This window comes from Budorcas taxicolor, chromosome 16 (genome assembly GCF_023091745.1).
Source record: "Budorcas taxicolor isolate Tak-1 chromosome 16, Takin1.1, whole genome shotgun sequence".
Taxonomy (NCBI): Eukaryota; Metazoa; Chordata; class Mammalia; order Artiodactyla; family Bovidae; genus Budorcas; species Budorcas taxicolor.
This window is the reverse complement of record NC_068925.1, coordinates 47,954,548-47,980,841: the sequence shown is the minus strand read 5'-3', so window position 1 is coordinate 47,980,841 and position 26,294 is coordinate 47,954,548. Positions and strand designations below refer to the sequence as shown.

The window sequence follows — 26,294 nt, the reverse complement described above, 5'->3', positions numbered from 1 at the left end:
TTAGGAAGTTGTTCATGCGGGGAGTCCGGGCAGGGAGAAGTGAGTTTGGGTCAGCTAAGGATTCAGACGTAGCTTCGGCCCAGCGCGGGGTTGGGGGCGGGGGTGGCGGGGAGGGGGGTCCACCATGGGAATAAGGGATCGTGTGAAGGGCTGCCAGTGGTTACCTCTCCTCCCATGGGCTCAGAAATGTTCTCTGTGAAGCTGAGACCAGGCCACTCAGCTGGGAGGAGGCGGGATGGGCGAGTCGGAGTCCCTGGCCCTCTCCTCCCACCATCGGGAGCCTGCCCTACACTTAGCTAGCTGGGGCAGAGGCTGTCACTGCTAGGCTAGGTGGGGAAACCCAGTAGTCGCCTCAATGGGGGTCTCTGGAGACCCAAGTCACAAGGGAGAGTGGCCGCTGGCATCTTGGCATCTGGCTTCCCCTCCAGCCAGAGGACCCTGCCTGCCTCTTCTAGGAAGCCAGTGACCACATGCATCCTGGACAAAAGCCTTCCAGAGTCACTCGTGGGCCTCAAGGCATTGTCCTGCCACACATCTGAGAGGCATCCATGAGCGGGAAGCCCTGTGCCCAGAGGAAGGTAGGCATCTGCCCAGGACCAGAGTCAACCAAACGCAGTGAGTGCTGGCTGCACCACCCCATAGCCTGGCTCCTGTACCCGCCTACACCAGCTCCACACCTGGAGACAGCTGGAGAGTGAGCAGCAGCTTTTAGGGGACCCAGAGGGAGCCATAGGGTCAGTCTTGTGAGACACATTAAAGCTGTCTGAATAGCACCGTTTCACAATGAAATGGAGTTGGTGAGTGTGATTCCTGGGCCGTGTGCTCCCTGCAGGGCCCCTGTGAGCTCTCCGTGGACAGGCCAGCTCCCTGCCCATGTGGTCCTGGTTGTAAACAGACCAGCAGCAGCAGGAGGCTGACACAGGGTAGCTGGTAGTCAGGTGTGGCATTTCTAAGGCTATCTAGCCATCCAGAGCCTTGGGCCCGGCTGCTGCCCAGTTGGCAGAGGGCAGCATGCCCCATGCCTGTGGCCCCAAGTGCACCTCCACAGCTCACCACGGCTACCTGGACTAGTACCCCTGCCCCAACTGGCTCTGGGGGCACATGGGAGATGAGCTTCCCAGGGCTGCCTTGAAGAACCCCAGGACTGGGGTACTTGGGGCCTGGCACGGCCGACTATGGTTTCTCAGGGCAAGGTTTGGCTGGCCTGCACAGGACGGTCTTGCTTGCCCTGCCAGGCAGGCCGCTTCCTCCTCCCTCCCTGCCTTGGGCACCCAGGAAGCTGGCATGGGAGGGTGTGTGTGGAGCTGGGGAGGCTGAGGCAGACTCCCAGGGGCTGGGTTGCTGTGGCCTCTTGTGGGTGTTCCCTCCTGATGCTCCCAGGCAGGAAACAAATCCGTCAGCCGGGACTGGGGCCGAGACAGATTCTGAAGGTCTTGGCGGGCGTTTCTGCACATCTGGAGCTGTGTTCTCTCTCCTGGGCCCAAGGGAGCCCTGTGTGAGGCTGCGCCGTTGACGGCCAGTCTCATTTCCAGGCTTCGGGGATGAGCCTGGGTCAGGATCATTCTCACAGGCAGCGATGACTGTGCTGTTGGAGGGGACTTCCTCAGCTGTGGGTGAGGACCTGGCCCCTGAAGTGGCCTCAGCCTCTTACCTGCCCTGAGGCTGCTGGACCAGACGCGTGCACGCGCACACACACAGCTTCCTCCCTCACACATGCACGTGTGCAGAGACAGGGATACCGATGCAAGTGCATGCATGCACACAGGCTGACACACTGCCCCTCAGACCCCCACGCCACAAGCCTTTCCAGTAACCCCACCTGCCCAAGTGGCTGGGGGTTTTTCCTCAGGCACAGAGGCCCTGGCACTAGCTGAGGAGGCCCCCCTCCGGCAGAACCCCTGCCTCTTGGTCTGAGGTATCCGAGCTGCCTTTGGTGAGGAGAGGCCAGGCCCAGGGCAGGGCAATTGTGGTCGGTCTGGCCGAGTTTGGCTCTTTTTTACAATATTTGTCTGTACTGGGTTTTAGTTGCAACACGAGGGATCTTCAGTCTTCATTGCGGCATCTGAGATCTAGTTCCCTGACCAGGGATTGAACCCCAGCCCTCTGTATTTGGGAGCGTCTTAGCCACTGAACCACCAGGGAAGTCCCTGAGTTTGGCTGTTTCTGACAAACTTTGAGTCCTCACAAGTGCCCCAGTTCCCATCAAAGGCACTGGATAGGCCTCAGAGCCTGGAACCAAGGCCCCTGGGCTGCGGTGGGAGGTGGGACGGGAGGGAGGGGTGATCTCTCTGACCAGCAAGTCATCAGGCAAACACAAGTGGGCGCTAGGACAGGTCCAGGTCCAGGTCCAGGCACCCAGAGAAGTGGGGCGGGGCGGGGGGGGGGTGGCAGGAGGGTGGCCCCCAGGAAGGTGAGGGAGCCCACTAGGCCCCTGGGTGGCCCCCAGATCCTACACCCAGGGAGAGTGCAACCCCCCAAGACAAATGACCACCCAGACCAAGGTCCAGCCAAAGAGTAGCTTTATTAGTGAAGCTGAACTCTACATACGGTACAGTGTGTGCCCAGGTCACCCCAGGGTTTCCAGGGACTGTGCGGGCACTGGGACAATACTGTGTAGCGTTTACACTGGGGTGATATAAATAAAGCTTTGGTGTAGAGGTTTTCGGGAGAGGTTAACACTGCGAGACGAACACTTCACACAACCCCAGTTGTCAACACGAACTGGGTTTCTGGCCGGGGGGTAACTTCTAATGATGCGGCGCTGGGGCCTGTTCCAGGCCGGAGGGGCGTCTAGGCCTGAGTCTCCACCTGGCCCTGCCGCTTCGCCTTCATCTGCAGGTACCGCCCTTTGCCTTCCTCGAAGCGCTTCTTCTCGTCCTCAGTCTCGGGCTGTGGACACACAGAGTAGCAGGCAGGTTAGAGAACCAGTGAGTGTGGGCACCACCCTCGGAGGGTGCAGAGAAGCCGGGCCAGGCCCCATCTTCCTGCAGCTCGTGGGGTGGAGACCCCACATTACTCTCCACAGCAGGCGGAATCTGAGCCCAGGGCCTTCTTGAGAATTAACTTCAGCTGGAAATGCAGTTGATGATGAACTTGGGAGAGGGGCCAAAGGGGGGCCCTGTGTTTGCACTCCCAGGAAATGCCAGCTACTCTTGGTCTCTGCCCCAAAGGGAAGTGGGGACAAACACTGTGCTGGCTGCGTGACCTTAAGAAGGCCACTTTATTCACTGGCCACTTTATCAGAAGTGAGTGACTGCTTTGTGGGCAGTCTCCCCTGGCCAGCACTGAGGCCTGGGAAGTGGCACCTGGTGTCCACCTCACCTCTTCTCTGTACAGCCTAAGAAGCCAGCTCCTCAAGGGATCAGAGACTTGGCCAAAGGCCATGTTTTGCCCAGGACCATCCTGGCTCATGCCTGCGGACCAGTATGATGGTGAATGGACCCCCTTTCATTCTTGACGGTGGCCTGACCTAGCCACTAAGTGCTGTGGCCCTGGACAGAGGTCACGGCAGCAGCACCAGCTGGTCACTTCCAAGACCCCATCTGTATCACCGCAGAGTTCTTTCTCACTGCCCAGGGGTCAGGGATTCAGGCTTGAGCTCTGCTAATTCCTCTGGACAACACTGCCTTGCGACACTCTGAGGGTGTCTGAAAGCCAAAGAAATGGGGCAGGTGCCCTTCATCTACAATGACACCAAGCCCCAGCAGCTATTTTTAGGCCCAAGGGTTTTACAGGCAAATGGTATATTGACAAAAGAGAGAACAATCAGCTAGAGGACGGAATGTCAGGTTATACCCAACACTCCCTCCCTTTCAGCCTTCTCAGAAATGGTTCTCTTAAATGTCACCAGGTGTGAACTATCAGCACCTCACAGCTTGGAGCCATCAGAACATCCGGGCATCTGAAGCACTAGGTTGTGGTTCTTAGAGTGGTTCTAGTCCCTGTTTGAAGACTCTCAGGGCACACGTGGAAAACGCTGACTTTTCCAAGATACATTATTGAAGGCTGGCTCTGGTTTCATCTCTGGCTGACTTTTAAAAAAATGAAACTTGAGGCCATGCAATTTGACCTAAAACATCCCAGGAAAATGGAACGTTCTATCTCCATTTCAGCAGGAAGTTCTAAGTGGGGGGAGGAGGCACGAGACATCCTTGGGGCCCCAAGTAGTACTCCAGCCCCTGATGAAGGCACCCCATGAAGACAAGGCCACATCCTGCTGAGCCCAGCCCAAGGCTCCCGCGTGCATCCAGGTAAAAGGTGCGAGATCAGGGGCTTCTCAAATGCGCGTGTACGAGTCACTGAGGATCTTGTAAGCGCAGATTCTATGCGTCTGCAGTGGGTCCGGGGGCTGGGACCTGTTTCTAACACGTTAGGCGATGCAAGGCAGCCGGCCCATGGAGCACTGTGGGTAGAAGGACCCTGGTCCCTCTCCATGTCCATCCCTGTTCTAAATGAAAATAGAAGTCATGTCTGACTCTTTGTGACTCTATGGACTGTAGCCTGCCAGGCTCCTCTGTCCAAGGGATTCTCCAGGCAAGAATACTGGAGAGGGTTGCCATGCCCTCCTCCTAAGGATCTTCCTGACCCAGGGATCAAACTCAGGTCTCCGTCATTGCAAGCACAGCCAAAGTGACCAAGAATGCAAGGTCAAGGCCACCATGCTAAGACAGTGGGGACTTTTTCCTCTCCTGCCTCTGTATGGGACTTGCCTGGCATGGTTGAGACCTGTGGCTCCCATCCATGACACATAAAAATCCACTGGATTGTACACTTACACAGGCAACCACACAGCACATAATCATAGCTCACAACCACCACAGAGGTGTGAGTGAGTGTCGTCCTAGTTTACAGAAAGTCAAAGGGAAGGTTCAGCATCGTGGGCCCCTACCCAAATCCGGGCACGCGAGGGAGGCAGCAGGGCAGAGGCGATGCTCACGGAACTAAATCCAGCCTGGATGCACACGCTCCCACGAGCAAGCCGGACACGCGAGGGAGGCAGCAGGGCAGAGGCGATGCTCACGGAACTAAATCCAGCCTGGATGCACACGCTCCCACGAGCACGCCGGACACGCGAGGGAGGCAGCAGGGCAGAGGCGATGCTCACGGAACTAAATCTGGCCTGGATGCACACACTCCCACGAGCACGCCGAGCACCCTCCACGGGACCCTGCCTCGGGGAGCTGGCCGAATGGCGGACCTCACACCAGGAGAGAGGCGGACGGTGCTGCACTAGGAAGGTGACAGTGGCCTGGACCAAAGCCCAAGTGGAGCAGAGTGAGATGGTCTCAAGGGCCAGGTGTAGTGAGGGTTCCTGGGAAGGCATGAGGTCACCCCCCAGCTCATGAGAGTCTGTGTAACCACCCAGGAGGCGTCCAGGGTCATCACACCCACCTCCTACGACGACGTGGGGCAGAGGCTGAGTGACCTGCCCAAGCAACAGCCTGTAAGAGGCAGAGCCACAGTCTGAGCTGCTGCTGTCCCCCAGGCCAGCTTGTGCTGACAGGCTCTCAGGGGTGGGGCTGCTGGTGGGCATCAGGGCACACGGTGGCCCTACAGCATCACCCTGGTGAACATCCAGAATGAATCTGGAGCCCACCTGAGTCTGCAGGGGCCCAGCCTTCTGCACCCAGGAGGGGACAGGCCAGGGGCAGGGGCACATTCCCCTTCCAGCTTTGGCACCAGTGCCTCCCAGAGGAGGCAAAAAAGAGACGGACGCTGCGCCTTCCTTTCCCACCAGGTCCCAACGCACCCTCAAGAGTGAGGGGGGTTCACGTGGCCCTGATGTGCGGCTGTGATGAGCCCGGCCCTCCATCAGGTTCCCCCAAACGACTGCTGCTACCCCACCCCCAGAAGTCTCTCGACATGTGCATTGAAGCTTCTGGACGTTTCTCTCAGTGCACGACCCCAGGAGGGCAGAAGCCCAGATGCAGGTATAAGACCTGGTCAATTCCAGTGTCCGCCCGGCAGGGAGTGGGGAGGAGCCAGCACCCAGCGCCCGGCAACCAGCCCCAAGGTTGCTGTGCCGAGCAAGTCCCTGACGTTCAATATTGCGCAGCTAATTCATCAGCCAGGATCTGCCCTCAGACAGACCTCCTGCCGCCTGATGATGGATGTGCGGGCAGCGGGCCGGCTGCAGAGCACAGCCAAACCTTGTTCAGCCTGGGAACAAGGAGCTGGCGAGGGCTCACCCCTCACCTCATCTCCGGGGACAGCAGCCTTTGTGGGGAGCTCTGGGTTCTGTGGATTTGGTGCTGCCACCCCACATGCTGATGGCCCTTTCCTGCCCACCTGCCCCAGGAGGTGTTATAAAGACACCGCAGGCCTGAGGAGAGGCGTGTGGGGGAAGAACAGAGCCAGGGGTGAGCAACTCTGCTCACCTCTCTGATGAAGGTGGAGCCAGGGTCCTACCCGGCCGGCTGCTGGATGCTCAGCCTCCCCAGGGCTGCGAGCTCGGATCAACAGCTCCCCCAGCCAAGTGACTAAGAGGGGCCACCACTTTCCTGCTGGGCGCGGAGCTGGCAGAACTAGACAGATGGCTCCCTGCACGCGGCCCCACCCACGGCCCAGCTGCCACTGCCTCCTCGCAGCCGTCTCCCTCCATCCGGCAAAGTAAATAAATACATAAGTTGTTGGCTGTTGCTGTTTTTAATGGGGGGCTGGAGGTGATGGGGAGAAGGACAAAGCTCCTCCGTAGGAATCGTACTTCCTCTCAAGTGCCTAAAGCTGTTGGCAGGAGCTACCGACCCCTGCAGGCTGCCCATCCCCCAGCCTGGCGGGGAGGGTTTCCTGTGCATTTGAAAAAGGACAGGTGACAGCAAAGGAGCTCACTGGCAGCTCAGGGTGCGGTGACCCCTGTTTACCTGCCTGGTGGAAGAGACAGTGTGCACTGAAGGCTCTGGACGCTTCCCTCGGTACTGGATAGACACTGGAATTGACCAGGTCTGGTACCTGCACCTGGGCCTCTGCTCTCCTCAGAGGGGTGCCAAGGACCATGGGGTCGCCGGGACCTGCCATGTTGCCAGGCGGCCTCCAGGATGCTCCCGGGGCCAGCTACGAACCAGGGGTCTCCAGGAGGTGACGTGGTGAAGGGTCTCCTGCAGGGCCAGTGGAGGCCACTCTCCACGCACAGCAGTTACACTGTGTGTGTGCACGTGTGTGCTTGCCAGCACACTCATGAACTCCTGTCATCACAAACAGCCTCAAAGACGAAGTGTATTCCTGTTTGCCAACGCACAGCCAATGCCCTGGGAGGAGGGCAGTCGGCCCTGGGGCTCAACTTAGGGCAGCTGGATCTTTGGAAGGTCATACTCAGGCCCAGGGACACGGGTGGGGGTGGGGTCCTGGGGCCTGGTCCCCCTGTGCTGGGGGCGCCCCGCTGGCTCCTGCCTGCTGGCTCCAGGCCTCCCTTGTTCATCTTTCCTCCTCCAGCCAGCACTGTCTCCCGGGCTCCTTTCCACTGGTGGGGAAGCCTGTGGCTTTCAGAGCCTAACAGTGCAAACCAAATGTTTTCCATTTTGCATTCTCTGTGCTTCAAGAACACACATTTGGAACTTGGCAGAGAGGATGAGTGACTAAGTTCCACCCTCAGTAAAATCAAGAGCTTGTCCTTTTAGTAATTAATGAATGTCTGGTGCGAAGAGGGTTTCCAGTGGTGACAGAACAACTTCCTGTGAGCCTGAGGGACGAAGACCTTCTTAATTAGGAAGCCATGCAGCACAGCCTCTCCGGCCTTCATAACAGGAGCGGGATCTTGGGACAATCACGCAGGCAATTAAGATATTGTCTGATGACTGGGGTCACCCGGGGTGGTGTGGCCAGGGGCGCTGGCGAGCTGCCCACAGGCAGCTGGGTCCTCCAGCTGGGCCCACAGACCCTGACCTGGGGCGGGGATGGGATGGGCACCGGGAAGCCGCAGTCTGCGGTCTGGTGTCTGGTTCCCAGGGGCCGCAGGCTGGACTGTGCAGCTACTGCGCCGGGCTCAGCACCGCAGCCCCCAGCACACGGTATCACAGCCTCCAATGACACAGCCAATGTGGAGTCGTAAACACCCTCACCCGGGGTTCTCCTCACCCTACAGCACTGGCTCCGCTCCTCAAATAACTGCCCTCCTGTGCGACCATGAAATTCACCTGCAGAAGGGTCAACAGGTGGCCAGAAGACGCAGGGAACCAGGTGCTGCCAGGCAGGAGGCAGGAGGGTGCCACCCCCCACAGGAGAGGGGACTTGGGACCCGTTCGCAGTGCTGGCCCCAGGGCCGGGTGTGCTGACACGCCGACCCCACTGCACTGCCTTTTGCCAAGCCCTTCCCACGGGCTGGGCCCAGGCCACGAGCTGTGCTCTCACTGCCAGCCTTTGCCCTGCGTGCACTCTGTGCCAGCATCTTTCCCGCCGTCTGTCTGAGGCCACACGGCGCCCGGAACACAGTGGGGTCCCAGAAGCATCTGCTGAGTGAATGAACAAGCAAACCAACGAAGATCAAAGCAAGAAAGTCTGAATTCCAAACCGACGTGACTCTGTGTTAAAGATCAGAACCAACTCAATGGACATGAGTTTGAGCAAACTCTGGGAGATGGTGAAGGACAGGGAAGCCTGGCGTGCCGCAGTCCATGGAGTCGCAGAGAGTCGGACACGACTAAGCAACTGAACAACGACGATTGAGAACTGAGGATTCTGCTCAGGGGACACATTCAGGCATCCTCCACGTTGAGCAATTCCAGAAGGTTCAGACCACTGAGGGGCTCGATAGGGGCCTGCACTGGTGACAGGAGGCACAAGTGGGGTGTCCAGTACACCTGGGGATGGACAATGCCCCTGATGAAGCATCTCCGCTCCTGCGGGCAGGGCTGGCATGCTATTCTCTGATTCTGTACGCACCTACCAGTGAGTGGGAAGGCCCTTCTACACCCTTCCTACTCCTGGGGGTTGCAGGGTGTTTTCGTCCTTGTATTTCTGAGCACCCAGGAAGGGGCCACCTTGGCCAAGGGGTTCAAGGTCTGCTCCACGTTGACTTCACGTCAAAGTCATGTCTCATCGCTGTCACTGTGGTCTGGGTGGGTGCGGATAACCCACCCCAACACCTAGTGAGGAGGTGGGTCGGCACTGTGAACTCAGTGCTTAGCTCCTGCTGTGGGCCCAGAGCACACCCCAGGCTGGTGTGCTGGAGACCAGCCTGTCCTGGAGACCTGTCCTGGAGACAAGGAACAGCTTCATGGGCACCCAGGCCTTGGGAGCCGGTCCTCAGGAAACCTGTATGGTGACTGGCCCTGGATGGGGCCCTGAGGTTTGGCCGTGATGGAAGGAGGAAGCACCTCCAGCTGAGAAAGTGCAGAGCTCACATTTCACTGCTTCTTGGTGGAGCCCTGCCAGCTATGAGCCAGCCCCTCCGAGAGAGGGAAGGCTGGTGGCCTCCTCAATTTCCTCCCTGCCTTCTATTTTCATTCCGATTTGTCACTTCAGTGCTGGCGACGGAGGCTCCCGGGTCCAGGCCCTGTCCTCCACCTGTCAGCAGTTCCTGGTGGACCAGATGACAGTCTACAAGCAGCGGCCAAAACCCCCGCACCACAGGTTGCTCTGAGGTTTGGGTTCTCTGGGAGCCAAGCAAAGCGGCTTTGAAAAGACCCTGCTCCGTGACCCCAATGTGACATGGCCATGCTGCTCAGCTCACCGGGGAAAACAAATGATCCTTTTCCAAATGACCCACGAAGCAGTTGTGAATGCTCATGTCCAAAACTGGCATCATGTGACTGCCCTGGCACATGGTCCAGGTGGCTCCCTCGGCGAGGGGAGACCTCCCCCAATGCGGGTCTCCCAGGACCTCAGGGTCTGCAGCACCCAGGACTGAACCAGAGAACGGAAAACAGCCTTGCCCCCACTTTAACACAGGGTCCACTAGTCCTCACGTTTAGGGGGACTAAAGTCCTCCCACTCCCAGGTTGAAAAGTCACCCCTGGGAGGTGCTAGGACCAGTATGGAAGTGGGTCCCAGGGAGCCACCCCTCTAACTCTGCCCTTCACCCCGACCCTTGAAATCAGAGGGCACGGCTGCAGGGAGGCCTTCAGAGGGAGCTGGCTGGCTCCACAGGCCACACTCGCCTTTAACAATCAGCCTGGAAGTGCCGGCATCTGCTGTCGCGGTGTAGCGGGCCCTCCCAGCATAAAATATTCATCAAGAAAAACTCCCACAGCCACGCTGCCTTCCGTGTCAGCCAGGCCCTGGGGATGGGAGCTAAAAATAGACTGGAGGAGAAGTGCTGACAATGGGGGTGGGGAGGGCTGAGCCCCCACGCGCCACACGTGGGCTCAGAGACAGACAACGCGGTGTTGGTGGTTCCCCAGTGAGCGCCGCAGAGGCCAGGCTAGAGGCTAGGGACTCTGCCCACCCTCCCCCACCAGGGGCTATTTTTATCCACATCAGTGGCCCCAGGACACCTCAGTGAAGAATCAAAGACCATCTTTAATTAGCAAGGATAGCCTGGGTCTACATGCAGCCGGCCAGCAAGAAGCGGCTATCACCAGCACTGGCCCTGAAAACCTGGGAATTCAGTCCCCGTCCCATCCCCTTCATCAACCAGCTGACTTCCTCTCGCCTGCCCACCCCCATCCCAGGTTCCTGGGTTTCTGGAAAGGGCACAGGCAGCCCCCCAGGTACAGAGACGGGCCCAGCCCCAGAAGGCCAGGGGCTCCTCCACAAAGGGCTCCATGACCACAAGCAGCTCTCCATGGAGACTGGACCCTGGGGGAGGCACTCTTCCCAGACTGCTGCTGGCACTGGTCTTCCCAGCAGGCTGAATTCTGGGGTACAGGCAGGGCAGAAGGGGCGCCGTAGTGCCTTCAATTGAGCTGAAAGCACCCCCTGGGCAGGCACGCCACAGAACCACCAACAGCCAGGCTGCAGACCTTGCCACGATACCCTGTCCACCTGCATCTACAACAGAAGGAGCTTTTCAAAATGAAGATGGTGGATATCGTCAGATGTCCTTGGTCTCAGGGCCATCTGGGGGGCCCTGCAGGCCCCACTCCTTCAGCCAACAGCAGAGGAAAGGGACGGAAGGGAGGTCCTGGGCCAGGCCTGCCCTCTAGCAACTGGGGGGGGCCACAGGTGGTCGCTGCCCCTCCTCTCCTGTGACCAGCCCCATCCCCAGCCCTCTCAGTTCCTGGTTCCTTTTGAGCTCCCCCTTCCACCAACTCCAGGTTCTTTCCAGGCAACAGGAGTCACTGGGTGATGGGGGGAGGAGTAATGAGGCTTTATCCAGAGAGGGGAGGGAAGATCATTGAAGGAGGAATAATCTGGGAAACTATGGCAAAAGCTGACATCGTGATGACTGGAGGGACGTGTCCTGGCAGAGGAACAGCCAGTGCAAAGGCCCTGAGGCAGGACTGGGTTGGGGATTTGAGGAACAATGGCAGCCGACTTGGCCGGGCTTGTCCGTGCCCAGGGCACCAAGGAGCCGCTGAACCATCGAGGTGGGAGAGGCAGCGAATGTGATTCTGTTCTAACATTTGCTCGGACACAGTGCAGTCAGGGAGGTGGTAGCAGGAACAGGGCAGGTATGCGGCTTGGAGCTGAGCGGGGGGAAGAGAGAAGCCAGGCTGAACACACCAGGAAGAGCAGGGTTTTGGGGGGAGGTGGCTGGGAATGTTATGTTTGAGATACCTGCTGAGACCCTGTGGAGGAAACAGAGGCGGCCTGGGGCCTGGGCCCACCCCCAACCGAGGGCAGGGTGCAGGTGGGCTCTCTCAGAGCCCAGGTGACGTGGCCATGGGGTGGCTGTCTGGACACTGCAGAGTCCCTCACAGTTGAGTCGTGCCAAAGCCAGGGAGAGGCCAGTGAGATTAAAGACAGAGAGCGTCCTTGGATGGGGCCGCCCTGCTGGAGCCTGGAGGCGAGGGAGGCGGGAGGACGGAGATCAAGGCCTCGCTTGTGTGTGGTGCAAATTCAGTAAATAGGATGGAGATGCTGGGGGCGGCCAGGCTGACAGGTGTCCCCAAAGGGCCCTGTGGCAACATGGACAGAGAGGGGCCAAGGGTCTGCAGAGAACAAGGGTGAGCCTGCACTTGGGGCCGAGAGGGTCAAGGCTGGAGGTCAGGCCTGTGGGCAGAGGTAAGGGACCCAGATTATCAACCAAGGGGCCAGGCGGGGTGGCAGCCATCCTGCTGCACCATCAGGGTGGCGTGCATGTGAGGTGAGCACCCCATCCTTGGGCTCAGGAAAGCCCATCAAGAATGCTGGGGGGTGGTGGGGGGGAGGCAAGGCTTTCCCAGGGAACCCACCATGACCAATGCAAGGTGGGGGGTGCTGTGGCTGAGGAGCTGGGAGGGAGAGGCCGAGGCTGATGGACCCCTACCCCCGCCCCCCACAGGCCTGGTCCCTGGGCAGCAGGGCCAGGGCTATATGAGGGGAGGTGTCAGTCCAGAGCCCACCTGAGGACGGCACCCTCCCTGGCCACCCCTTCCTTCCTTCAATACGGTGGAGCCCCCATCTTTCGAAGCCAGGTTCACCAGCCCTCCTCTCTGTAGCCTCCTCCACCCCCCACCCTGCTTCATTAGAGCCCCAGGAGGGGCCGTGGGGGATGGGGAGGGACAGGAGAGGGCCCAGTGGGCAGCCAAGGCTCCTCTGGCCACATCAGGGGCCTTCATGAGGCCGGATGGCTCCCCCGCGGGCCTGTGAGGCCCCAGAGAGGAGGAGCGGGGTGGGGGAGTCACATTAGCATCTCCGAGAGAGGGGACTCAGCTGCCACCAAGAAGCACCCCCCCACGCAGGCCAGGCAGCCATCCTCAGCCAGAGAAGAAGCACGCAGGACCTCATGCAGTCCCATGAGGAAGTGAGCCTCAGCGCCATATGTTTACTGTGACAGAGGCCTCGGTACATGCTCTTCTCCAGGAGGTGGGATCTGCGTGGGGCACAGACGCGGCGGGGGTGGTGGCAGCCCTGGTAGGCGCTTCTGGAAGCAGGGCTCAGACTGGCAGGGGGCCCGAGTCACTTGCCAGCCACTTCCACAAAAGCGCCAGGCGCTGGAGACCCCAATACACCCCCACCCCTGCCCAGGCTTCTGTGCTCAGCACAGCCCAGCCCAACCTCAGCTGGGGATTCTGGCTTCCTCCCGGCCCCCTAGTGGCAGACCCAGGGCCTGACTCAAGACCAACCAGGAGCAGCCTGAACAGAGAGGACTTCTCCACACTCAGGCTACCACGGCCAGCTGTGTGAACATCTACAAGTGAGTCAGCCCTACTGGGCTGAGGGGTTCCTCACCAGTGTAACAGGGTAACGTGCAGGGGAGCCTGTCCCCCAGGGCCGGGCTGAGCTTGGCGGAGAGAAGCAGCAGAGGACTCAGAGCTCCAGGCAGGGCACTTACCCAATAGGCATCACTAAGGAATGTGTGAGATTATAAAGCTCTCATTAGCCTCAGGGGAAATCCAGATGCGCCATTCATTCCTTCATTTGTTCATTCATTCCTTCCTCATTCATTCAATACACAATTACTGAGTGCTCCCAGCCAGGCTTCCTCACCACTCACCCCCCACCCCCCAATCCTGGCCGCCTCTGTTCCCTAACTCCTGGGCTCTTCCACGGCTAGCTCATGCCAAGTTGCTAGCTTTTGAGCTCCTGGGACCTCCCAACACGGCCCTTACCCACTGGCTTTTCTGGGGGCTCCTGCTCACCCCCTGGGCACCACTTCACAGCCCTCAGGTGGAAGCTGCCAGCCCAGCACACACCCTGCTCCTCTGAGCACCCACACTGCCTGTCTCTCACTTTAGGCCTTGCACACAGCAGGATTCACGCACTTTCCAGAGAGCACCCCCCAAGTACTGAGACTTGCAGGCCCAGTGACCCCTGGGGAACACACATGTTCTAGTCTTCGTGAGGCTCAGACAAGTGGGGGCAGGACAATTGGCAAGTGACCAGCATCACCAAATCAGGGGGCTGGTGCTTTGGAGCAGGGCAGGGCAGGGACAAGGCCAGACCACGATGGGGATGCTGGATGGGGGTCAGTGAGGCTCCTCCAAGGAGGCGACACTGGGCTCACCCTGGGGGGTGAGGACTGACCCCTGAAGGTGGCCTGGAACCTCTGTGGGGGCAGCAGGGCTCCAGGTGAGGCAGGAGCAGGCGGGGGTGGAGTGGGTGGCAGGGGCAGCGTGCACGGACCCTCAAGGCATGAGCCTTAGGACCATGGGTTTTATTCTAAATGAACCAGAATCCTGAAGTTTCAGCAGAGAAGTGACGAGATCTGCACAGCTGAGAACAAATCACCCCTGTGCTGGAGAAGAGACTGAGTGTGTGCGCGTGTGTATATACGTGTGTGAGCGTGTAAAGGAGGGAGGGACCAGGAGGAGGTGCTGTCAGTGATCCCAGACAGGAGCAGGGTGGTGCCCCAGGACCAGGCAGGGCTGGGCATGAGGGAGGGGGAGCCTCAGAAGACTCCTGTGATTGTGGCCTTAAGCACTGGGGGCCTGCAGGTGCCAAGAACTGAGATGTGGGTTGCGGGGGGGGCACTGAGGGGGATGACAAGAGGGAGGGAAATCCTTACATGCTCAGCGAATCCAACCTTCTCTTTTCCAAATTAAGAAAATGCTCATGACCCTCACCCCCAGCAGCCCCAACAGCAGCCTCTTGGCTTGTAGAACCCAGGACAGTCCCAAGGGAACCCTGCTGGGGGCTGAGGCCCTCCAGGATCTGTGCCTGGACTAGAGACCCAGGGTCTGCTTGTGGTGGTAGCTGCCCGCCTGCGCCCAGGCTGGGAAAGGCCATGAGGCCCAGCCTCAAGGTGCGGGGTCTGGTTTGGCCCCATCGTGCAGGACTCAGGCCAGGGGCTCCTTGAGAGCTCACCCCGGGAGGGTCCTCTCCCCTGATCCCACTCCAGCAATCGTACACAGCATCAAGACCCCCAGGGCAGCACGCTCATCCCTCGGCAAGGAACTTGTAAGGGGCACCACCTCTCACACTGTCTGCCCAGCCCCTCCCCCGCACCCCCAGGGATGGGCTCTCACGTGTGTCCTGCACCTCAGCCAAGGTGGCTGGCCCCTCAGGAGTGGAGGGGGGCCCAGTGGCCCAGAACAGACTCTTGTGACTCGGTTTCTCCTGGAAGCCCAGTAAGTGCGCAGCAGGCTGGCTCAGCATGGGGGTCAGTCACTCCCAAGGACACATGGGCCAGAGGGGTCACTCACCACGAGCTGGGGCACAGGCAGAGACTTGCCCTCCGGGCTCAGGGACACGTAGGTGAAGAAGGCACTGGCAGCCCGGTAGCGCTTCACAAAGTTGTTCACCACGGGGTCGGCGTCCACCAAGACCTCAATCTCCATGGACTTATTGCTGGTAAAGGTCATGCGCCCGGAGATGGTGATGACACAGCCTGCGGAGCAGACAGCGGGTCAGGGCGGCCAGACCAGGGCGGGCAGGGAGGACGCTGCAGACGCCGGTGAGACAGCGCAGACCACAGTCCTCACCGTAGGATGTCACAGCGACAGCACACGGGAGCCCCTGAGTATTCGCCTTCTGGTCAGCAAGCAGGCCTCCTTCACTTACGGAAACATTCAGAGCTGCAGGGATCCCGGTGGCCACCCAGGCAAGGGTCTCTACCCTCAGCGTGGCAGCGTCTGGGGCAGGGTGCTGGCCCCTCGCCGGCTCTCAGGCCCCTTGGCAGGTTAAGGCTGAATCTGTGCTGACCACAGTCTGGCCTTACTTGTGCCCCTGGAGCTGCATGGCTGCTCTACGGGCCACTGAAGAACCTTCCTCCACCCTCCCCAGTCCCTCCCGGCTGGCTGTAACATTCCGGATGCTGGTCTGACGGCAGGGTTGCACGTATGGTCAGGCCAAGCCTTCACGCTGACCACGGTCCTAAGTCCCCTGGAGCCACCGTCTGCACTCCAGCCCATGTCTCCTTCCTACCTTCTGTCTAGGTGGGGCTGCGTCTATCTTGTCATGCTCTCCTCCCCGCCAGTCTTGCCCATAGGACCAGCACTCTCCCCTGAGCCAAAGATCTGCCCTCCAAAGACACCAGCGCGGCCCTCTCTGTGGTCAGAGTCCCTGTGTGCCCCCACCTCCCAACTCCAGCAGTTTCCATCACAGACGGTCACACGTTTTCATGATACTGTCCCCGGGCGGGGGGGGGGGCTCCCCTGCTCTCGCCCCGCCCCCACCCAACCTCTCTGCACTCCCCACACCCTTGGGTCCTGAACACCTACCCTAGAGCGTCTCTCCCGGTCACGGGCTCCCTGCAACCTCTGACCTTGGTCTTCCCTTCCCTTGGCTTAGTCTCATGGAGCCCAGTTTTTGGCCTATAAACAGACTCCAGCTGCCCCTCGGGGTAACTACGGGCTGGCATGAAACAACCCAGGTGCTGAGGCTTCTGCCTGGTGGTGGCAGGCAGGTAGTGCACTTATTACCACCACTGATGGTGCTTTGCACCCCAGGGCAGCACTGATGCTTAGGGCTTTCCTCTGACACGTGCCCATGACCACCACCCCAAGGCAGCCTGCTTCTGGGCCAGGCTCAAGGAAATTCCTGTCTAGGTCAGACCAGCTCTGGCTGCAGTGACCTTCTAACACCCGAGAACCCCAACATCCCAGCTCCACAAAGATAGCCCCACAAGACATTTTAGAGACTAGGAGGACAGATAAGTCGGGGCAGCGGGTGATGGTTAGGGGTCAGCGTGTGGGCAGTCAGAAGCGGGAGCAGTTATTCGTGTTATAAAGTACAGATGCTCTGTGCCACACTCACCCCATATTCACAGGGAGCGCTCCGTGTCACACATGGCCACTTCTGGGGGAAAGGAAGGCCAAAGAGTCAGCAACGGGCAACAGCCCTGGGAACAGCCCAACATGGCCCCCATGGGCCGTCTCTAGGGGAGTAGGAAGGGGAGGTGGGCGTCCCTGAGGATTTCCCGGCATCCCTACCCATCGCCATCAGCCTACCCCAGTGCCGGCCAGCACCCTCTCACCCATGACCAAAGGGCTTGTGGGGGCCACGTGCTGAGAAGTAGGGTCAAGCCCCTTCCTCAAGAGGAAACTCATCAGAGCTCCCAGCCAAGGGGCAGGGATGCAGGGGCAATGAATGCAGGGCCTTTCAACAACCATTTGCTTAAAGAACAAATGAAAACACACCCATGCCTCATCTCCTGTGTAAGCCTTCCACCAACCACATGGCTGATCATTTTGGGTAGAAATGTGAAGAAATTTCTCACCAAAACTGACTTCAGAAAACAAAGCCGGCTGATGATGTACGTGAGACCCGAGGGGACATGGTCCTGAGAGCCACTCACGGCAGGAGACACAATGACAGCCTCCTACAAGTCGGGAAAGCTTCAGCACAGCCCCAACACCAGCCTCCACCCCTCGGAGACGGCAACACTCCTACCTCACGAGCCTCAGGCTGCCCCACACGGAGGTGCTTAAAAACGGGAAGCCAGACTCGGTAATTGAGGGGCAGGGACTGGATTTGAAACAGACAAGGAGAGACCCCAGTGTAGCCAAGGGCCACCATTCCCTGACCCTTGGCTGGGAAAGTACACCCCAGACAACCCTGCGGTCTGCGGTCAGTCACAGGGGATGGGGTCAGTCACACCCCAGGGCACCTCTGGCCACATCCATGGCTTGTCAGCTCCCAGGAGCCAGGAAGGCTCCCACCAGCTGCTGCCATGTCACTGGCTCCCCCCAGGACTTGAGAGCATGGAGTGGTCAGTCCACAGAGGTGGGGGTCAAAGCAATGTGCCCAGCTTTGTGGAAACAGACACACCCACTCCACAGACCACCCCCCACGCTGCCACCCCCCATCCACCCTCTGCACGGGCATCTCTTTCAGGAACAGAGCTCTTCTCCTTCCAGGCTTCCAGCTCCAGGCACCTGCAGGTCTGCTCAGCTCCCTCACAGCCTGGGGGCTCCATGAGAGTGGGCGCCCCTCATCCCTGAACCAACATGTGGCCCTGTGTGGACAGTGGCCATGGCAGACTCCAGCTGGATGGGCCCCTCCTGCAGACGCTTCACCTCAGCTACCACGGTGGCCGCCTCTGCCCAAGCAGCCCGGCAAGGCCATGCTCCCTCCCTCCTCCCTGGGACCAGGGGCAGGGCCGCTACCTCCGGGGGGGCTGGGCCAGTCTCAACCTCAGCCTGGGACAGTGGGGACCTGTCTGGGTAGGGCACAACCCCAGTCTGAGTCCAGCTGGGCTCCTGTTTGCTTTGTCTCAGAAACTGCAAGGGCAGGTGTGACCTGCCACATGCTCAAGGGTGCCCCACGGTGGGCAGTGAGATACATGTGGCCCTGGCAGAGTGGTCCAAAGCGCGGGGACTGTCCCACTAGATCACACACCCAAACCCACCGGGACGACAACACGTTTAAGGTTGGTGAAACACGCTCAAGGGGAAAAACAGCATCTCCCGCGGGCGCTGGGGACCACGTGCCACTTTGCATGGGGTGGGATCCCCGGAAGTGAGGCCAGGAGGGACCACCCAGTTCTCCTCCGAGTCACAGAAGCAGGGACAGATTAGCCCTGATACAGCCAGACCATCCCCACAAGGGGCAGGCTTTCCAGGTCCAGAGCCACCCAGGAGGCCCGCCAATTCCCCAGGCTACGATGCCCTGGGGAGGAGCCCTGGGGCCCACAGGAGCTGGGAGTCCCCAGCCCTAGGTTTGAACTTGGGCAGGGGGCAAGCCTAGAGCCTGCTGTGCCTCGATTTCCTCGTCTGCAAATGGCTGTCTCTCTGGTAGGTCACTCCTGCATAGTACGCGCGAGTAGACATAAGCCCAGGACTGTCACGTCTTGGGGTCTGAGTGTCCTTCTCACACAGCCCTTGGGGTGGGGGAGGTGTCTGGAACCCCAGGGGAGAGAGTGCCCACGGAACGCCCTGTGGTGTCTCGAGGGCATGAGAAGAGTCCTTCCAACAAGGTAATAATAATAAGTGACATTTAAAACAAATCGCTTCCTTCCTCTCTTTCTGCAGCAGGCACATTTGCATCAGGCAAGAAGCTGCTTCTGATGCTGTCACAATGAATCAAATGGGCGAGTGCACCGGGCAGGGAGCTCCAGCTCTTCAGCGGTGAAGACACGGACGAACCCCTGTCCTTCCACCTGGGTCCCAGGACACGGGCAGCTGTCCTGGATCTGAGACTGAGGAGTGACTCCATTCAAGGCTGGACCCACGGGGGCATCCCTGGCATAGGAGCCTGTCTGAGAGATGGGGACTCAGCTGTGCTCTCAGGGACCCTAGTTCCAGTGCAAACACTCTGTGATGAGCCAGGAAGCTCACTGCCTCCACCCATCATCCCTAATCTCCAAACCTCAGAGGGGCCCATGCCCACTGCTGGGAGGCTGGCCACAGAGGGGGAGCACTTCCTATCCTACAAGGGTTGAGACGCCCCGTGCCCTCCTGGGGTTTCTGCCAGTGTCCTATCCCCAGGGCTCACAGGGTGAGATCAGGGTGGGGTAAAAGGCAGAGCTCAGAAGTTGGCTAGAGCCTTACTGGCCTCTCTGTGTCAGCTGGAATTTAACACAAAGGGACCTCACAGGTGGGATGAGGTTACAGATCTTGAGGTGAGCACTCAGCCTGCATCACCCAGGTGGGCCCAAGGTCATCACAGCAGTCCTTGCGAGAGGACGAGGGAGCCGTGACCACAGACGCAGGGTCAGGGAGATGCTGGGCTGTGGCTATAAGGGTGGACGACAGGCCACAAGCCAGAGAGTACAGGCGCCTCTAGAAGCCGGGAAAGGAAGGAAGCAGATTCTCTCCTGGAGCCTCTGGGAGGATCGTGGGCCTGTAGACCAGGGAGTAGCACTTTCATTACTGACATTGAATCATGGCCCCATGTGGCTACTGACCGTTGTGGGGATGGTGCTGGGGCGCTCGTGCGGGTAAACCTGATGTCAGTAGATCACAGAGCTGCTGGGAGCAGAGACTGAACTGTGTGCCTCTAACTGTCTGAACTCAGCGGGAAGAGGGGTCCCTGGGCCGAGACTATGAGGGGACACAGACAGAGCCAGGCCTTCCTTGGGGCCAGACGCCAATGACTGCAGAACCCTCAGTCCTGTTTCAGTCTGGAGTCTCACATACATGTGAGGGGGGAACCATCACTCTGGAAGTCCAGCGTGAGCATCTACGGTGGCTGGCGCTGCACTTGATCAGCATTGGCGCCAAGGTTGATGCCCCTGGGCCCTGGCAGAGGATGCTGTTCAGGCCCGGAGGGTGGTGGGAGGGCACCAGGCATGAGTTCGAGAGCTCCAACCTTGGAGCTGACTGTCTTCGCCAGGTTCCACCACGGACCTGCCCTTCGGCCACAGGCAGTTTCCTTAATCCCTTGACCAGCGGTTTCCAGATCAGAAAACGGGATAAACAGGGCTCCAGTCTCATCGGGGAGGACAATCGCACCCCTCCAAGTGAGGGGTAATTGTGTAAAGCATTCAGCACCATGCCTGGCACTTGAAAGTGAGCAACAGGCACCAGAGTTAAATAGAAGGGGTGCCTGCAGCGAGCCGAGCCGTAGGTCACAGCCAATCCTTTTCTAAATCATGGTGAGGCTGCCTCCAGTGGCCACCCAGGAGGGCCGCCAGCTCCCCCTGCACACGGTCTCTTCCAGGGCAGGTTTCAGACAGGGATTTGAAAAAGAAAGCAGAATACTAAAACATCGCTCTTCCCAAGGCTACACTGCCAAGTACTGCAAACATTGAGAAGAGCTCAGCACCTAAGCTCCAAGGAGTCGGGGCAGCAAGTGTGCTTACGACAAGCGTCTTCTAGAGACTTCGCTTCCCACCCTGATAGTCTGGAAGGTCACCTACCCAAGGCCTCCAAAACCACTAGAACAAAAGCAACTATTTTCCCCTTTTTACTTTTCTTAGCATTTTAGCATCTCAACAACAACAAACAAGAAAGTCAGAAATGGAGCAAGTAAAAGGAAGCTTGGGTCTTTGGGCTTTACCAGCTTGCCCCAACTAACGCCGGCAGCCCTGTTATCAGGCGGGTGGTTGAGGTCCCCTGTGCCCTCCCCCAGCACTGACCTCACCTCGGTACCACTTTCTGAGGGGTCTCAGGTATGTGACACTGGACTCCCCCCAAGTCCCGACTCGTGGACAAAGTGGTCCTCCTCCATCTCAATGGCCTGGCTCGAGTTTGATTGTCTGCATGACCACTAAGACCCCCGAACCCGCTGACCCCAGTGGGAAGGGGGACAAACCCTGAAGGACTTTCAGTGCCCGCTGGTGGAGGGGCTGGGCTGAACCTGGTGGGGTCACCAGGAGGACAGGTAACCAGTGTTAAAGACCATGAATGTGGGCTGGTGGGGGGGTTGATGAGGGTATAAGGGGTGGGCCCTCCATGGTCCAGGCAGTAGTGATGGCGTGCTCCAAGAATCTGGTTGGTAACAGCAAACCTGCCACAATCCTATGAGAGAGCACTGTCCCCACTGTGTCAGAAGTGTGGGTGCCATCGAGCCCCTTCTCAGTACACACCCATTGGGGCTGAAATTGAAAGTCGTCCTCTGACCTTCTTCCGGACGATGTTTTCATGCCACAAAGCTACACGCATGGCTTCCTGACAGACACCCCTGCTGCAACTGACCGCTGAGGCCACAGCCAGGCTGGGTTTTGCTGACAGCACACCAACACCCGTCCTCTGAGGAAGCAGCCTCCCCGGAGGCTGGACAGAGACAGAGCAGAGCAGTTCCTGCCTGAGATCTGAGAAGCTGGTCAACCCAAAGGCCTGGCCTCCTCTCCATTCCAGCTGTTGTTCTAATGAAATATGCTGAAACAGGGGAGTCAGAGAAAGTCACACCCCCTCTGCTAAGACCCCACCTATGGTCATCAGAATAATGGCCCCCAAAGGCACACCTGGCCTCCATAATGAGGAGGGGACACACTGCTGACTCCTGGAGCCCCCAGGCTGTGATCACTGCTGTGCCGCCCGGGGAACACTCACACGCCCTCTCGCTGCCCTGCATTCCTGCCAGCAGAACTGGACACAGCCATGCAGCTCTCCCCTCCGCGGTGGCATCAGCTCCTGCCCTCTCGGCCGAGACCAAGGACTGGCAACAGCTCACGGTCCGCGCCCCAAGAGCCCCACGGGCTCACAGCCATCTCAGCAGATTTGCATCAGAAAATCAAAGCGGAACCATGGGGAATGTCAACACCACCCCTTCACCAAGTGTCTCACACTCTTCTGATGCCCGGCACCAGGAACCCTGAGCCCACAGGGTCATCCAGGCACGGCCGGCCTCGCCCTGCACATCCCCAGAAAGCAGCGGACAGTGAGAAAGGACGAGGGGCCGGGGAGTGGCAGTTCCCCCAGGGCCTCTGCTCCTCCGTGTCGAATATGACATGTGACAACTGTCTGAAGCGGCCAGGACTGAGACCTCATCGGCAGTGACCGGCCAGGCTCCTCCTCCTCGAGCCACGGCGAGAGGGGAGTGAAGCAGACAGCTTCACACGGGGACATTCCTCGGGAAAAACAACAAATAAGGTGTGACACTGTCGAATGGCCCCGGGGACACTGCACTGAAATGGGCCAGACTCCGTAACTGTGACTTCAGTTTGGCCCACATTCCTTTATACACAAACAAGATGTGATCCGAGAAAAGAGAAACATTCTCTCTGCTCCCTGGGGCTCCCCAGGCCGGGAGGCCCAGCTCCGGGGCCCCAGGCTGCACAGGCTCAAGGCCAAGGCTCTGATGCTGCGAGGAGTTATGTGGGGGTGTGGGGTGCAGAGGGCTCAATGTCATGAGGGGCAGCCCACAGCCCAGCCCTCACTCTCACCCCATCCACAGTGGGATGTTCTACCAGAAAAGCACGACTTGTGAAAACGAAGATCCCTTTCACTGTGTTTTGGGGTTTTTTTTGGCCACGCCCTGAGGAATGTGGGATCTCAGTTCCCCAAGGAGGGAGTGAACCTGTGCCCCTGCAGTGGAAGCGCAGTCTTAACCGCTGGACCACCAGGGAAGTCCCCTTTTCTCTGTGTTTTGAAATAAGACTAACTTTTCAGAAACAGTCTTTTCTGCATCCACATTGCCCTGACATCTCCCAGGTTTCAATGCATCCCCAGCAAAAGTGCTCTCCTCCGGCCAGGGTTCACAGTGTTCCCTCAAAACGAACCAACTGAGCATCTCCTCGCCCAACGAGCATCTCCTTGACCTCCCCGACCTCCTTGTTGAAAGGTGATTCTGGTCACAAGAGGGATGGAGGGTGAAGAGCCAGGGGTGAGGAGTGGGGGCTCCCTGTTTCTAACAAAGGCAGACTTCACCCTCTGGGGCCTTCCCCTCAGCGGTGAAGCACCGCTGACCTGAAGCATCAGGTCAGCTGATAGGCTGACCTGGAGGAACTGGCCGCCTCTGGAGGACACCGCTTGGCTTCTCAGCTGGCAGTTCTCAGAGGGCACTGGGGATGCACCGAACGAGCATGGTGTCCACTGTGGGTTCTGACATCGTGTTTAACAGGGACGCTGGGATCACAGTGATTTACCCAGGGAGCAGTCAGTTCCAGAAAAGGAGGGGACAGGACTCGTGGCTGGAGAGGACCCTTCCTCTCCCAAACGTTCATAGCACCCCATATACAGCACCAAGGCCCTGGGAGGACCTGCCAAGATGGATAAGACCCACTCATTTGGGGCAAATTCTAAAGGACTGTGGTCTGCATCTGAGGCAAACACCTACTAGTTGGGAAGGGGTTCTGAAAGCGGGGAGCCACAGACCACCCCTTCCCTACCCTAATGTACCCACCCCAGGTCACCGTGGGTCAGATGACGTGCTCTCGACCAGGCCGGGAGGGGAGGCGCCTACAGCTCCGCTTCAGGCTGCTCTGTCCCCAGCAGGCAGCACTTATTGCCAAGCATGTCTGCAGGTGCGCACGTGCAGCTGGGCTAGACCCCAGCTGGAGGGGGCCTCGGAGGCCTGGACCGCTGGCACTGCTCCCCAAGGCCAGGAGCAAGGAGTCAGCCTCTGCCTTCTCTCTGTCCCTCTCACCGCCTGGACCCCTGATCCCAGAGTGAAGGAAAGGCTGCTCTCCAGGGGCACACAGCCTCATCTCAGAAGACACAACGGACTGAGGGGACAGTCACTGTATATCTTCAGACGAGCACGGAACCATTTCCGGGTGGGGCTGGGACTGGATCTCTGCTGGGAAAGCCACTAGCTTTGTGCTGGGTGGTGCAGATGGGCTGAGGGCTGGGGGCTTCCTGCTCTGACCCAGCCACTGCTGACAACACAGGAGATCCATCTTCCCTCCCCAAGAGGTTACACGCCACCACTGTGCGGTGGCAGCAACTGTGCACATGTGTTTCGGGCCCCTCAAGAGGGTAAGTTTATGCCACTCTTTAGCAGAAAAGAGTGACAAGGGTTAGTCGCTAAGTCTTGTTCGACTCTGCAATCCCATGGATTAGAGCCCGCCAGGATCCTCTGTCCATGAAGTTCTTCAGGCAAGAATACTGGCGTGGGTTGCCAGGTCCTTCTCCAGGGGAACTTTCCCATATCAGGGATCGAACTGGCATCTCCTGCATTGCAGGCAGATTCTTTACTGTCTGAGCCACCAAGGACGCCCCTTAATGAGATGGTTAGATAGCATCACCAACTCAATGGACATGAATTTGAGCAAACTCCAGGAGACAGTGAAGGACAGGGAAGCCTGGAGTGCAGTAGTGCATGGGGTCATAAAGAGTTAGACACAACTTAGAGGCTGAATAACATCACAGCGGGATAAAGGCCTCTGGCTTCTATTTCTCTGGCAAATGGGCAGAGACCGGGGCCCAGGGGAGCAAGGGTGAACCGAAAGCAAACTGTGCACAGACCCAAGGAGCCAAGGCCCCTCTGTCGGCGGAGTTCTGTTACCTTTTCGGATCTTGTCATGGAAGTTAATGGCATCCACGGAAGCCGTGACTATGTTGGTCTTGCAGTGACGTGCAGCCACGATCCCAGCCACCTCGTCCATGAGCTTCATGGTGACCCCTGCAGAGGAGGGCAGGCAGTAGGTTAGATATGAGGGAGAGGAGCCCACTGCCCATCCTGGACACAGGTCATGGGAAATGATGCGCCTGCTTCCACCAGTAGGGCTGAAGCCGACTGAGGCTCAGGCTGAAAACCTGGCTTCCTGGGAGCTTTGGAAGATCCTCAGCTGAGGGACTAGGCCACTGACAAAGTGATGACCCTGCTCCTAATCTCTACAGGTGTCCGATCCTGCCAGGAAAGCTTCATCACGCCCTCCTCTGGGGTGGCCGCCATCAAAAAGCCAGATGACAAGAGCTGGAGGGAAGGTGGAGAATCATAACCCTCTACATGGCTGGTGGGGATGGAAATCATGCAGCCGATTTGGAAACAGCTGGGAGGTTCTCAAAAGGCTGGACACAGAGCTGGCACATGACCCAGCAATTCCACTCTTAGGTGTGCACCCAAGAGAAAGAAAAACAGCCATTCACACAAAAACTTGTAAGTACATCTCATGAGGGCCTTCCTTACTCATAATACACCAGAGCAGAGAAACACAGATGTGTGTCAACAGCTAAAATGACAAAGAAAACGTGGCGTATCTGCACAGTGGAATATTGTTGTTGTTTAGTTGCTAAGTCGGGTCCAACTCTTTTGCGACACCATGAACAACAGGTTCTTCCTCTGTCCATGGGATTTCACAGGCAAGAATACTGGAGCAGGTTGCCATTTCCTTCTCCAGTGCATCTTCCCAGACCAGAGATGGAACTCAAGTCTTCTACATTGTCAGGCAGATTCTTTACCACTGTGCCACGTGGGAAGCCACACAATGGAATATTACTTAGTGATAAAAAGAAACAAAGTACTGACAACAGGCTACAACATGGATGAAACGTGACATTATTCTGAGTAAAAGAAGTCAAATACAAAAGACCACGTATTAGAGGATTCCATTTATACGAAATATCCAGAATATGAAAGTCCACAGAGACAGAAAGCAGATTAACGGTTGTCTGGGGACAGGGAATTCATGAGAAGTGGGGACTGGCTCCTAGTGTGGGTAGGAGGTCTCTCCTTGGGGTGATGCAAGTGTTCTACGATTGCTTGTGGTGATGGCTGTGTGACGCTGTGAATACACTACAGAAAAATCAACGACCTGTAACAGGTAAGCTGTATGGTACATGAATTACGTCTCAATAAAGCTGTTATGTAAGAAAACAAGGAAGATCACACCAGGCAATCCTAAAGGAGATCAACCCTGAATATTCATTGGAAGGGCTGATGCTGAAGCTGAAGCTCCAATACTTTGTCCACCTGATGTGAAGAGCTGACTTATTGGAAAAGACCCATATGCCAGGAAAGATTGAAGGCAGGAGGAGAAGGGGTCGACAGAGAATGAGATGGTTGGATGG

At 58.3% G+C, this 26,294-nt stretch overlaps 1 protein-coding gene across 3 annotated transcripts in view; it reads right to left on the bottom strand.

Annotated features, from left to right (window-relative positions):
* Window positions 1-2,504: 2,504 nt before the first annotated feature.
* The window catches only part of ACOT7 (acyl-CoA thioesterase 7), a 100,903-nt gene continuing 77,113 nt past the window's right edge, over window positions 2,505-26,294 (bottom strand). For 2 of the 3 annotated variants that reach the window (XM_052653669.1, XM_052653668.1), the window contains exons 7-9: window positions 24,790-24,906; window positions 15,162-15,346; window positions 2,505-2,889 (exon numbers count right to left, since the gene is read on the bottom strand). In XM_052653669.1, coding sequence (XP_052509629.1) covers window positions 2,791-2,889; window positions 15,162-15,346; window positions 24,790-24,906 — 401 coding nt within the window. In that variant the 3' untranslated portion in view covers window positions 2,505-2,790. Of the gene's footprint in view, window positions 2,890-15,161; window positions 15,347-16,713; window positions 16,756-24,789; window positions 24,907-26,294 lie in introns of those variants that run through there. The other variant, XM_052653670.1, reaches the window with a different exon arrangement.